Source organism: Oratosquilla oratoria, chromosome 22 (genome assembly GCF_046742065.1).
Source record: "Oratosquilla oratoria isolate Oo_2021 chromosome 22, ASM4674206v1, whole genome shotgun sequence".
NCBI classification, from domain to species: domain Eukaryota; kingdom Metazoa; phylum Arthropoda; class Malacostraca; order Stomatopoda; family Squillidae; genus Oratosquilla; species Oratosquilla oratoria.
The window spans coordinates 38,070,424-38,082,923 of record NC_134798.1 but is presented as its reverse complement, the minus strand read 5'-3'; the positions used below and the strand labels follow the sequence as shown (position 1 = coordinate 38,082,923).

Genomic DNA, 12,500 nt, shown 5'->3' with positions numbered 1-12,500 from the left:
GTAAGAGAGACCGGTCTATAGTTAGTAGTATCTTCTTTATTTCCTCCTTTACATATTGGTACTATATTCACTCTTTTCCAATCTTCTGGAACTTTTCCTTCTTTCAATGAACTGTTTATTAGAATATGTATTTTGTCTGTTAGATCTGTCCAGCATTCTCTCAAAATCCAGTTTGCCATTTTATCTGGTCCATGCGATTTTCTGACATCAAGATTACTCAAGTGTTTCATTATTTCATTCCTTGATACTTCTATATCTTTCATAGGGGGGACTTTCTCCTCCCATTCAATATCTCTAGGTTGTATGTTTTCCCTTGTAAACACCGATTTAAAATGCTTGTTCATAATTTCTACCATTTGTATTTCCTCTGTGTATTCAACTCCTCCTTGTCATAGTTTCTCTAATTCTTGTTTGTTTTTCGGTTTGTTGTTTACAAATCTGTAAAATAGGTTTGGTTGATCTTTACATTTTTCTATGACATCTTTTTCATATTTTCTCTTTTCTTCTCTGCACACTTGTACATATTCATTTCTATAACTAGTATATATTTTCCATTTTTCATATCTTTTGTCTTTTTTCCACTTTATCCAAGCTTTATCCCTTTTGTCTTTTAACTCCCTACACCTTTTTTTGGACCAGCACTTTACATAATCTTTTTCTTGCTTTTGTCTTGGTACATACTTATCCACTCCTTCCTTATAAAATTTTGTCAAAATATTCCATTTCTCTTCTACTGTTGTTTCCTCATTGTGTATTCTTTCCCAGTCAGCTTTTTGAAATGATTCTCTTATCTTATCTTTTTTTTTTTAATACATCAATCTTCCCTTTCTATATTGTTCATTTTTTATGTATTTTTCCTCATTTAGTTCCAGTTCAACCAGTATGTGGTCACTTTTACTTATTGGTGTCTTATATTCAAACTTGTCCACTATTTTGGGTTCTGATGTGATTATTAGGTCTAGTCTCGATGGTTCTTCCTCATTTCTATAACTAGTATTCTCTTGTATCCATCGCGTCATTGCATGTTCTATAATCATATCAAGTAGTGCATTTCCCCATAGGTCGTCTCCACCCTTCGCTGTCATCTCTTCACAGCAGATCTTTTTACAATTAAAGTCACCCACTATGACTATTCTTCCTCCATCTTCCATTATCTTATTTGGTGTTATCTTTGTGTCTTCTAACATATTTTTGTGTTCTTTCTCTTCCTACGAAGCCGTTTTAGGAGGCACATAATTTACTACAAACTTTCTGCTCTTCCCATCCTTGTCCTCCACTTCCATCATAATCATCTCTACTCTATTCTTTCCATATGTGACATTCCTCACATTTATATCCTTCTTAGTCAGGAACATAACTCCACCTCCTTGTTTTACGTCTCTGTTTCTAATCCAATAATTATATGCACCATGTCCTACACTGTTAGGTGGTAGTGGACCTTTCAATTTTGTCTCTACAATTCCCATTATGTCCGGTTCTTCTTCTTCGAGGTAACCATTCAGTTCGTTCAAGCCTATTATTAAGCCATCTATATTTGTATAAGACACTTTTAATTTTCTGTTACTTCCATTGTGTTTTCTGTTTCCCATCTGTTTTTCTCTGCTATGAACCATTTCTTCACTTTAATATTCACTACTCTCCAATAGAATTTCTCTTTTTCTGACTCTCGTTTTTTTTCCTTAGCTTCTAGTCTTTTTGTTTTCTCCTCTCTTTCCTCTTTATTCATTTCTCTTTTTATCCATACCTGTTTAAATCATTCACTGTCTGCTAGTTTCCCTGTTTTTGCTAAGATATTTTCTACTGTCGTTTGTGACCTGAATTTGATCTTAATTGGTCTGGTCTTATCTGTATTATATTTCCCTAGTCTATATATTTCTTCCATTTCTTTCCCTGTTTCTTTTCCATCCTCTTGAACCACTTGTGATATGTTGTTTACCTTTTCCTTTTCCTCTTTTACTCTTGTGATCTTATTTAGATTATACTTCTCTTCCACCCCTAATATAACTATACATTTCTTTTTGTCCGCTAAGTCTCTTACTCTATTCTCCTTTTCTCTCATCACTTCAATAACTGTGTCCTTAGTTTGGTCTTTCATCTGTTGTTTCACTATATATAAATACAACTTTGTTGTTCTCTTGGACTTTTCTCCAACCCTGTGCTTCGTTTGCTATGAACTCTTTATTCTCTTTATTATTATTCTTTAATTCCTCATTCTCATCTTTTACTTCCTTTAACTGTCTTTTTAATTCTTCTATTTCTTTAGTTAGGTTTTCGTTTTCCTTCTTTAGTTCTTACAAATTATCAACTCTTTCCGTAATCCGTGTAAGTTGGCTGAACCTAGCCTTCCAATGTTTGGTCATTTTCTCTAGTTTTTCTTCTAGACTTGCTAATCGGGGGAGGTTGTATCACCCCCTCATTAAATGCATGGAAATTATTATCTCCACTTTCTACCGTGCTGTTCTAATCTATATTTTTAAACTTAATGCTTTTACTGATATTTTCGACTTCACCTGCATCGTCTTCAGCCCTCTTGTTGACATTTCTCCTGACATCCGGGGGAACCCGTTTGTCAAATTCCTCATTTCCTTCCATTTCCCTCAGTAATCCCTCCCTTTCTCCTTTAACTTCAACTTTCCACTACACCACGAGCTTTCCCCTTCCCTATTAATACAACAAAGGTACTCCCTCGTTCTTGAGAGCGATGAAACTTGAAGTTTTCTTGGAGTTCCAAACTTCGTTGTCACTTCGACCGACGTGTGTGTGTGTGTGTGTGTGTGTGTGTGTGTGTGTGTGTGTGTGTGTGTGTGTGTGTGTGTGTGTGTGTGTGTGTGTGTGTGTGTGTGTGTGTGCGAGCGTGTGTGTGTGTGTGCGAGCGTGTGTGTGTGTGTGTGTTTGTGTGTGTGTGTGTGTGTGTGTGTGTGTGTGTGTGTGTGTGTGTGTGTGTGTGTGTGTGTGTGTGTGTGTGTGTGTGTGTGTGTGTGTGTGTATGTGTGTGTATATATATATATATATATATATGTGTGTGTGTGTATATATATATGTATATATATATATATATATATAAGTATATCATACATACCTATGCATGTGTGTGTGTGTGTGTGTGTGTGTGTGTGTGTGTGTGTGTGTGTGTGTGTGTGTGTGTGTGTGTGTGTGTGTGTGTGTGTGTGTGTGTGTATGTGTGTGTAATTATGTGTGTGTATGTGTGTGTGGGGGGGTGCGTGTGTGTATACATATATATATATATATATATATATATATATATATATATATTGATAAGCATTTAGACAAATTATTTGGATGATACATACATACATATACCAAGGCTTTTTCCCCCTTCCAAGGGAGGTAGCCAAAAAGGGAAAGGCATAAAAACACTCCCACCCATTTCATCCCTAAATACACTCCACACCCCTCCCACCCTCCCTCTCATCTGAGCACCTCCTGGATGACGGGTCATCCCTGCACCCTGCCCACCGCCCTGGGTCAGAAGCAGTGTCGCAAGACACAGTACATCCACAGCAAGGCCGCTTCATTTAATCGGCGACCCCCCCTCTCCGTCCCCCTTTGCATATAAGGCGAGGACGGGGAGAAATCCCTTCGGGCTGCGTCAAAATTTACTCACACATACTACCCCACCTACCTCCTCATGCAGTCACAACATCATCCATATACAACCATTCTCCACTCACCTCTGTCTTCCGTCCTCTCCCTTCCTTCCTCAACAGACATTCCCCTCTTCCCCAAAGCCCCCTTCACCCCATCCATCCACCTCATCCTAGGACGTCCCCTCATGTTCACTCCCTCCACATCTGCCTTCCATACCTCTTTTACTAGTCTTTCTTCACTCATTCTTTCCATGTGTCCAAACCATCCTAATATTCTTTCATCAACCCTATCTCCCAAATCCTTTTTCACTCCTGTTCTCCTCCTCACCTCCTCATTTCTCACTCTATCCAGCCTAGTAACCCCCATCATACTTCTCAGACACCTCATCTCAAACACATTCAAACTCCTTCTCTCTTCTTCTCTTATATTCCACGTTTCTTCCCCATACAGTGCTGTTGGCACAATCACTCCTTCATACAGTCTCCTCTTCGCATCCATTCCCAAATGTCTATTCCTCATTACACTCTTTAAACCACCAAGGCATTTACTCGCTTCTCTCAATCTACATTCTACCTCCACCTTCACTCCACCTTTTCCTGCTACACTTGCACCCAAGTATCTAAAACTATCCACTACCTCCAGTCGCTCTCCCTTAATGTTCACTTCCAGTCTACTGCCACTTTCACCCCTTGTACATCTCATCACCTTACTTCTACCCACATTTATCTTTAGCTTTCTTCTATCACATACTCTCCCAAACTCTGCCACCAGCTTCCTCAATCCCTCCTCTGACCCTGCCACAAGCGCAGTGTCGTCCGCAAACAACAGCTGGCTCACCTCCCACTTTTCTCCATTTTCTTTAACCATCTCCAATCCCTGACCCACTACCCTAGCATTCACCTCTCGCACCACCCCATCCATGTATAAGTTGAACAGCCAGGGCGACATAACGCATCCTTGACGAAGTCCCACCTTTACTTCAAACCACTCACTCTCTCCATTTCTAATCCTGACACATGCTCTACTACTCTCATAAAAACTCTTGACAGCTCCCAAAAGCTTTCCTCCTATCCCATAAATCTGCATAACCTCCCACAGTGCCTTTCTGTCTACCCTATCATAAGCCTTTTCCAGATCCATAAAAGCCCAAAAAACATCCTTCCCCTTTCCTATAGCTTTCTCACATATCTGTCTTACCACAAAGATCTGATCTACACAACCTCTACCTGTCCTAAATCCACACTGTTCCTCACCAATTACTCCTTCTGTTCCTCTCCTAATCCTCTCAATTAAGATCCTCCCATAAGCCTTCCCTACTACACTTAACAGGCTAATCCCTCTGAAACTACTACATTCACACTTGTCCCCTTTTCCCTTGTAAAGAGGAACTATACAGGCACTTCTCCAGTCCTCCGGTACTCTACCCTCTCCAGCAAACATTAAATAACCTCACCAACCAGTCCACCATCACTGAACCTCCCTTTTTCAGACATTCTGCATGGCATCCATCCAGACCAGGTGCCTTACCTGCTTTCATCATCTTTACAACTGCCTTCACCTCATCCTTTCCTATTTCTCCTCCATTCTCCTCACTCCTCACTCTCATTTTCTTCGCATTTCCCACTGCAGCTATCTTTCCTTCCCTATCCTCCTTCACATTTAGCAACTCCCTAAAATATTCTGCCCATCTTCCCCTTACTGCCATCTCTTCCATTATCATCTCTCCATCTGTACCTTTTACCTTTTCTTCCCTACTTGATTCGCCTCCTCTTCCTCTCTTAATTTCTTTCCAAAACATCTTTTTATTACTTTCAAAATTTTCTGTCATACTCCTACCCCATTTCACATCTGCTCTCCTCTTTGCCTCCTTTACCTTTTGCTTTACTTCTCTTTTCTTTTCTTTGTACGTCTCATACGACTCCCCCGTCCTCTTTTGTAACCAATCTGTGAATGCTCGCTTCTTCTCTTCTACAACCTTCTTTGTTTCCTCATCCCACCATTCACTACCCTTTCTTCTATTTCCCCCTGTCCTTCTTGTTCCACACACCATCCTTGCACACTTTAAGACTCCCTCCTTGAACCATCCCCATTCCTCCTCCACACCCATCTCTGCTCTATCCTTTACTCCCTCCCACTCCTCCTTCAGCTTCTTTTCGTACTCCTTCTCCTTTTCCTTTTCATTCAAGGAGTTCACTCTAAGAACCTCCCTACCTTTTGTCCCTTTCCTCTTTCTCCATCTATCCTCCACTCTCAGCTTACCTTCCACCAAAAAATGATCTGATATTCCCCCACCCTCTCCCCTTAGCACATGTACATCCTTAACTCTTCCTATCATAATCCTATTTACCACTACATAATCCATTAGCGCTCTATCCACCACCCTTCCCTCCACCACCCTCTCCCATGTGTACTTATGCTTGACTTTCTTCCGAAACACTGTATTTGCTATCATCAACTCTCTTTCTAGACACGTTTCCACCATCAACTCTCCACTACGATTCTTTCCTGGAACTCCACACTTCCCAACCACTCCATCGATTGGACCATTTCCCACACTAGCATTAAGGTCTCCCAGTACTATTACATTGACATTTCTTCCTAAACCCTCTATGCACTCATTTAAATCTATCCAAAAGGCCTCCCTTTCTTCCACGCTCTTCTCACTGCCAGGCCCATATGCACTTACAAAGACCCACATCTCCTTTCCCAGTTTCACCTTCATCCACATTATCCTTGAGGAAACCTCCTTCCACTCCACTACTTGTTTAATTTGGATGATGGATAACATAAATACAGGGGAAGGCTCGGAACCCTAAACACTCTTAACGTTTCGTTCGTGTAGAACTTCTTCAGAGAGTGTACGGAAAACTGTAATTGAAGTTGATGTACCAAACTCAATTATCTTTTTGGATACTTGGGAAAGGTCGTTTTTCTGGCGTGATCTAGAATTAAAATACTAGTTTGTTTAGCTAAATTGATAAACCCTCCTCGATGGTTCGATGAATTATTAGTTTTTGTTGTTGTTGTTGTTCCCTAGACTGTCTGTCCGAGCAGTCCCGTCTCCCCAAGGAATGCCACAGCCAAAAAGGGTTTTTCCACAAATCCTTTATAGAGTGTATGTTGTGTTGTTTGCGTGCATGATTGTGTATAATGCAGTCTTCCATTATGTGTTGTATGGTATGGGGTGAAGTGTTACATCCTGGGCAGCTGTTCACAATGCGGTCATCCAGCCTCTTCTGGTAGCTTAGAAGTGCTGGGTGGTGGCCGCACCGCAGTCTGGCCAGGTGGACTCTGTCGGTGGACTCTGTCCTTTCGTGGGAGAGAGGATTCAGAAGGGTGGATATCAGGGGGTCTGGCATGCAGCAGTGTGTTGTCTTTCAGTGTGTTAATGGAGCGGTGAGTGATATGATTATGAATATGTTTCCGGAGGCTGGTATTTGGTGGTTGTGGAGGAGGAGAAGAGAGTATCTGTGTATGATACAGGTCTTTGGGTGTTGTTTTAATGTTTCTTGGTGTGTGTGGGTGTTCTGCTATGTAGTGTAGCAGGTGTGATGTGTTTGTGGTGGCTGCGGCAAGTGTTTGTGTGCCTCTCATGTCGAGGTGGTCCTTGACTTTGAGGACTTTTGTTTCATGGTGTAAATGGTCTGTAGGTGTTGTATTTGTGCAGCCTGTAATTGTTTTTAGGGCTTTGTTTTGTATGATTTGCAGGGTGTTGTGGTGTGTCTCATTGAGATTAGGAGCCCATGCAGGACTCGCATAATTCATCACTGAGCGTATGCATTGTTTGTATATTGTTGTATTAGTTTCTTTGTTTTGTCCAAATGTTGTTCCAGCGATTGACTTAAGTACCTTAAGTCTAGGTGTGCATTTGTTTTTTATGTTTGTGATGTGTTGTTTGAAAGACATGGATGTATCGTATGTTACACCAAGAATTTTCGGTGTGTTTGTGTGTGGTATTAGAGTGTTGTTGATGTAGAGATGAGGTATGTATTTGTGTTCTTTTGTCCAGTTGGTGAGAAGTGTTGCTGTAGATTTGGTTGGAGCTATTTTGAGTCTGTTTGTGATGAACCATGTGTTGAGTGTATCAAGGTATGGCTGGATTATTTCTGCAGCTTTGTCTGTGTTACGATGTGTGCATGTGATTGTTTTGTCGTCTGCGTAGGAAGAGATTTGTATTTCTGAGGTGTCTGGTGTGGGTAAGTCATGCATGTATAGATTAAAGAGCGTGGGGGATAGAACAGAGCCCTGTGGTACTCCATTCTTAATGTTTCTGATGTGCGATGATTGGCCATTATATGACACGTAAGCATTCCTACCTGCCAGATAATTGGCCAACCATCTTTTGGTGTTATTGTGCATGTCTGTGTTATATATTTTATTTGTTAGGTTGTGGCGGGGGATAGCATCAAAAGCTTTACTAATGTCTAATGTTATAAGAAGTGTTCTGTGGTGGAGCCTATCTGAATTGATGCCATCTAAAATTCTTTGTGTGAGGTTTATCAGAAGAGTGTTTGTGGAGTGTAGTGGCCTAAAACCGTGTTGTGAGTCAGCAAGGGGAATATGTGGTGTGACAAGTTTAAGTATTAGACGTTCAATGACTTTAGAGGGGGTGCAGAGAAGTGTGATTGGGCGGTGCGATGTTGGGATTGTTGGGTCTTTGTTCGGTTTTGGAATGGTGATTATTTTACCATGCTTCCAGATGTCGGGCATAGTGTTGTGTGAATAGCTGTAGTTTGCAATGTTTGTGAGTGCGTGTATACCTTGTGGTCCAATGTGTTTTAGGTGGATGTTACTTATGTTATCAGGGCCACAGGCAGATGAGTGCTTGAGATTATGTATTATGTGTTTTGTCTGACTGTCTATGAAGGGTGTATAGTCTGAGTCTGTGGGAAAGTCTTTCTTACGTCGAATAGTGCGTCGGTCGTCAGGGTGAAAAGTGAGATGGCTTGTCTGTGCAAAATTATTTAGGAGTGTGTTTGCTTGTTGTCTGTTTGAGGGTAGATTGTCTGTTGTTGTGATTATTGCTGCGTGAGAGCGTGTTGTGTTACTGTTGGATAGTGTAATGCTGTTGAGTGTTTTGTATAATTTGCTGGTGTTTGTTTTGTGATCAAGTGTATTGATAAAGTTTTGCCAATTTTGTGTTTTTTGTTCGTGTATTTTATTCACAATCACAGTGTTTAGTGTTTGTATTTGGTTTGCTATGTTTTGAGGGATAGGTGTGGGGGTATTGTGTTTAAGTGTGTCTCGTTGTCTGATGAGGCCTTGGATTTCTGGTGTGAAGTTGGGGTTGTGTGATTTTCTGTTGCCTCTAGGGATGTATCTCTTGTCTGCATTTTGTATGATTGTATTAAAAGTGTGCACAGCATTGTTTATGTTTGTGATTGGTGTACTGTTAAGTGTTTCAAAATGTTGTTCTGTCTCTTCACTAAAAGCTTCCCAGTTAGCTCTCTTGTAATTGGTGTATGTGTGTCTGTGGCCAACTGGGGTGCATCTTGTTTTGGTGGTGATGATGATTGGAAGGTGGTCAGAACCAAGGGTTCCGACCACTCTCCATGATGTTGTTGGGGTTAGGCAGGGGGAGCAGAAGGTGATATCAGGAGAGGAGGGAGTGTATAGGGCTTGGTGTGGGATATGTGTATGATTATGTGTGCTGTTCATGATAGTCAATGAGTCAAACTGAGTCTGTATATCAAGCCCTCTGTCTGTGTCAGGGTTGTCGACATACCAGGCAGACGACTTGGCGTTGAAGTCACCACCCATGATCAGGTTGGGGATTGAGGCTAGTTGGCTAAATTGAGGCCTGAAGGCGTTTGGAACTGTGGGGTATGATTTGGGGGGAATGTACATGTTAACTATTGTCAGTATTGATTTGTTGCCTGTGCGGATTCGAATGGATTGGATTTCTGTACTGTTATCTGTGGTAGGGAGAAGAATTTTGGTTGTGGCACTTGTGTCCACAAAACAGATGGAGTGGTGGATCAGGGTGACGAGTCCACCGCCATTGCCGTCGGTCCGGTCTTGCCTGATGGTGGTGTAATTATGAAATGATGGTGTTTTGTGTGAGTGTCTTAGTTTTGTTTCTTGTATAATTGCAATGTGTATGTTGTGTTGTTTAAGAAAGTGTGCGAGTTCATGTTTTTTCGTGTTAATACCGTCAATGTTCTATTGTAATATGTTGATGTTGTGTGTTCTGTATGTGTTGTATGTTGCCGTTTGGGGTTGAGGTTGGGGTGTTAATGGGGAAGGTATAGGATCTGGGTTAGAGGGGGGGAAAGGAGAGATTGGGGACAAAGGAAGGGGAGTACTGATTGGGGATAAGGGCAAAGGGAAATTGGGAGTGAGTAAGGGTGCTGGCTGTGGTTGGGGAGGTGGGAGTGAGGTTACTGGAGGGCAGGTAGAACATGTCCAAGTGTTTGTGTATTGGTTTGTGTCAGCAAGTGTTGTACAAGTGAGGTGGGCCCAGTTTTTGCACATATTGTACTGAACTGAGCCCTTTGTCTGTCTGCTCGAGGTAATGGGTTTAGAGCATGTTGGTCATGTGTATTTTGTGGTGGGCCCAGGATTGCTCTCTACATCTCCGGCTAAAAGTAAAAGAAGAGGTGGTGATCGCCGGAAAATCACCCCTCGGTGCAGAAAGAACGTAACATTGCATGTTGAGAAAAAGGATTGTGGTACTCCCCAAGGCAGTCGTTGCTGCTCTTGGGGATCGGTGCCACCTGCGTAGAGCCGGTGGCCAGGGCTGGTTGCCGCCGTTTGGCCCCCAACGCTTGAGGTTGGGGGGTGGTCCCACGACGTAGACGCTGCGGCTCCAGGACCTGAATTATTAGTTGAAATATATGCTGATTCTACAATTCTTATAGTGAATTTATCAAAACCTTTATATAGCACTTCAGCTCCTCTCCAGTTTGGTAAATGATCAAATTTTTCCGCATGAACTACTAAAGAATTAGATGTCCTATGTGCATTTATGTCGTTTTTTATTTTATTTGGCAGGAATACCACATAAGACGCAAGTTGGATAGATGTGTACTATAACGAAAATTTCTACAGGATTCCTTGGAAGAAAAGGTCCTTCTTAGATCGGCTCCGAAGCAACTGGTTAATGAGAATACCCCGTTCGGTAAGTGTGCTAAAGTATATTTAGAAGAAGCTTGTAAAAAGTTGGACAACAAAATAGAAACATTACGTGATAAAGTGAAACTACTAATATGGAAAAAGGTCCATAATAACGGAACACCGATACCTGATATTTAGTCACCGGACATTTGCCCACCGACTCATAAATGTACTTGTAGATTTGAGGTGCAATTACCATCACAGCTAATTTGGAAATTAGAAAAAGAAAAGACATCACAGAGTGAAAGACTAGAGTGAAAATTAAACAATCTATGTGACAACAGCAATTTGAATAAAAATGGAAGGTGTGAAATAATAACAAACCTTTCAGAAAGGAGATTATCAAATACTGAAATTCAAGCTCTATCGCTAGGTCTTAAGTTCGACACTGGTATTAACACAAGGGGGTTCACAGATTTCATTAAGAGAAATTATAGATGGAGTGACAGCGATATTGAAAAATGATTCAAACAGGGGATTGTTACATGTTACCAAGCGTTAGCCAATAAAAACGAATGCGTCATCCCCAGAACATTCAAGAAAGCTTTAATAAATCTAGGCTTAGACAAAGACATAGTAATCACCAATGCAGACAAAGGAAGTGGTATCGTGATCCTATCAAAAGAGGAATATATCAGTAAAATGTTGGAGCTCTTAGATGACGACAATACTTATCACAAAAAGCATATAGGTTTCGCAGCGAGTGAAGCAGATAAATTCAAAAAACATGCCAGAAAAATTCTTAGTAAAACTGAAAAAGGAAAGAAATTAATGAGACTTCTGGAGGATATGTTAGTGTATGTGTCTTTTGGTATGATGTCCCAATACTCGTCATTAGGTGAGAATGGTCTGCACGGCATAAGAACAGAGACATCTTACAGAATGAAACTAAACAGCCTACAAAACCTAATCACCTTCCTCCAAAACTGTATAGCAGAACAAGTCCTACCAAGATCAGCTCCTCAACACTTACGCTTCGGGATCAAACCCTTTATCAAAGCAGCCCACCAACACCTGCTGGACAGCATAGAAACACTCAAGTTACAATCCTTGGAAACGCAAGAAAATCTACAATACACCACGCTCCCCACTGAAACTAACGATGAATTACGAAATGAAGACCAGCAACAAAAAGCCAATTTAGCCACTAAACTTTGTGAACTTTGCAGCAAGAGCAAATGGAACGACGTCAGACGACCGGACTTGATACACAATATCTCATCATATACCTTTACGCAACCACAACAACAAGCACTCTCATTAGGCCTAAAATTCGACACTGGAACCAACACCAAGCAGCTTTCACAATATCTGGAGAAAAACTACAAATGGAGAACTAACGACATCGACATTGGCTTTATTCAAGGCATCTTACTTTGCTGCACAATCGCCGCTAAAGATCGACACCCAGCGATTCCTAGAAGATTCATTATGGCGTTAAACGAACTTCAAAGAAATGAAAACATCCTTATCACCACAGCAGACAAAGGAGGAGGAATCGTCATAATGGACAAAGCAGACATCAAGAAAATAGAAGGCCTCCTCACAGACACAAGCACCTACACCCCACAATCAGAACAGCAAGCCAAAGAAGAGTCTCGTAGATTCAACACCGATATTAGGAAAATCCTCAAACGCACCAACAAAGGAAAACAACTACTCCATCTCCTAGAAGAGGATCCCAAAACACCAACGATACGTGGCATTCCCAAAACTCACAAAGCAGGGATCCCCATGAGACCAATCACCAACGAAATAGGTAGTGCCCCCCACAA

General features: G+C 41.3%; 1 protein-coding gene across 1 annotated transcript in view; it reads left to right on the top strand.

The window, feature by feature from the left end:
• The window catches only part of LOC143037352 (uncharacterized), a 45,523-nt gene that overhangs the window by 32,902 nt on the left and 121 nt on the right, over positions 1 to 12,500 (top strand). The window contains exon 2 of the mRNA XM_076205491.1: positions 11,564 to 12,500. This exon is cut by the window's right edge and continues 121 nt beyond it. Coding sequence (XP_076061606.1) covers positions 11,564 to 12,500 — 937 coding nt within the window. The remainder of the gene's footprint in view (positions 1 to 11,563) is intronic.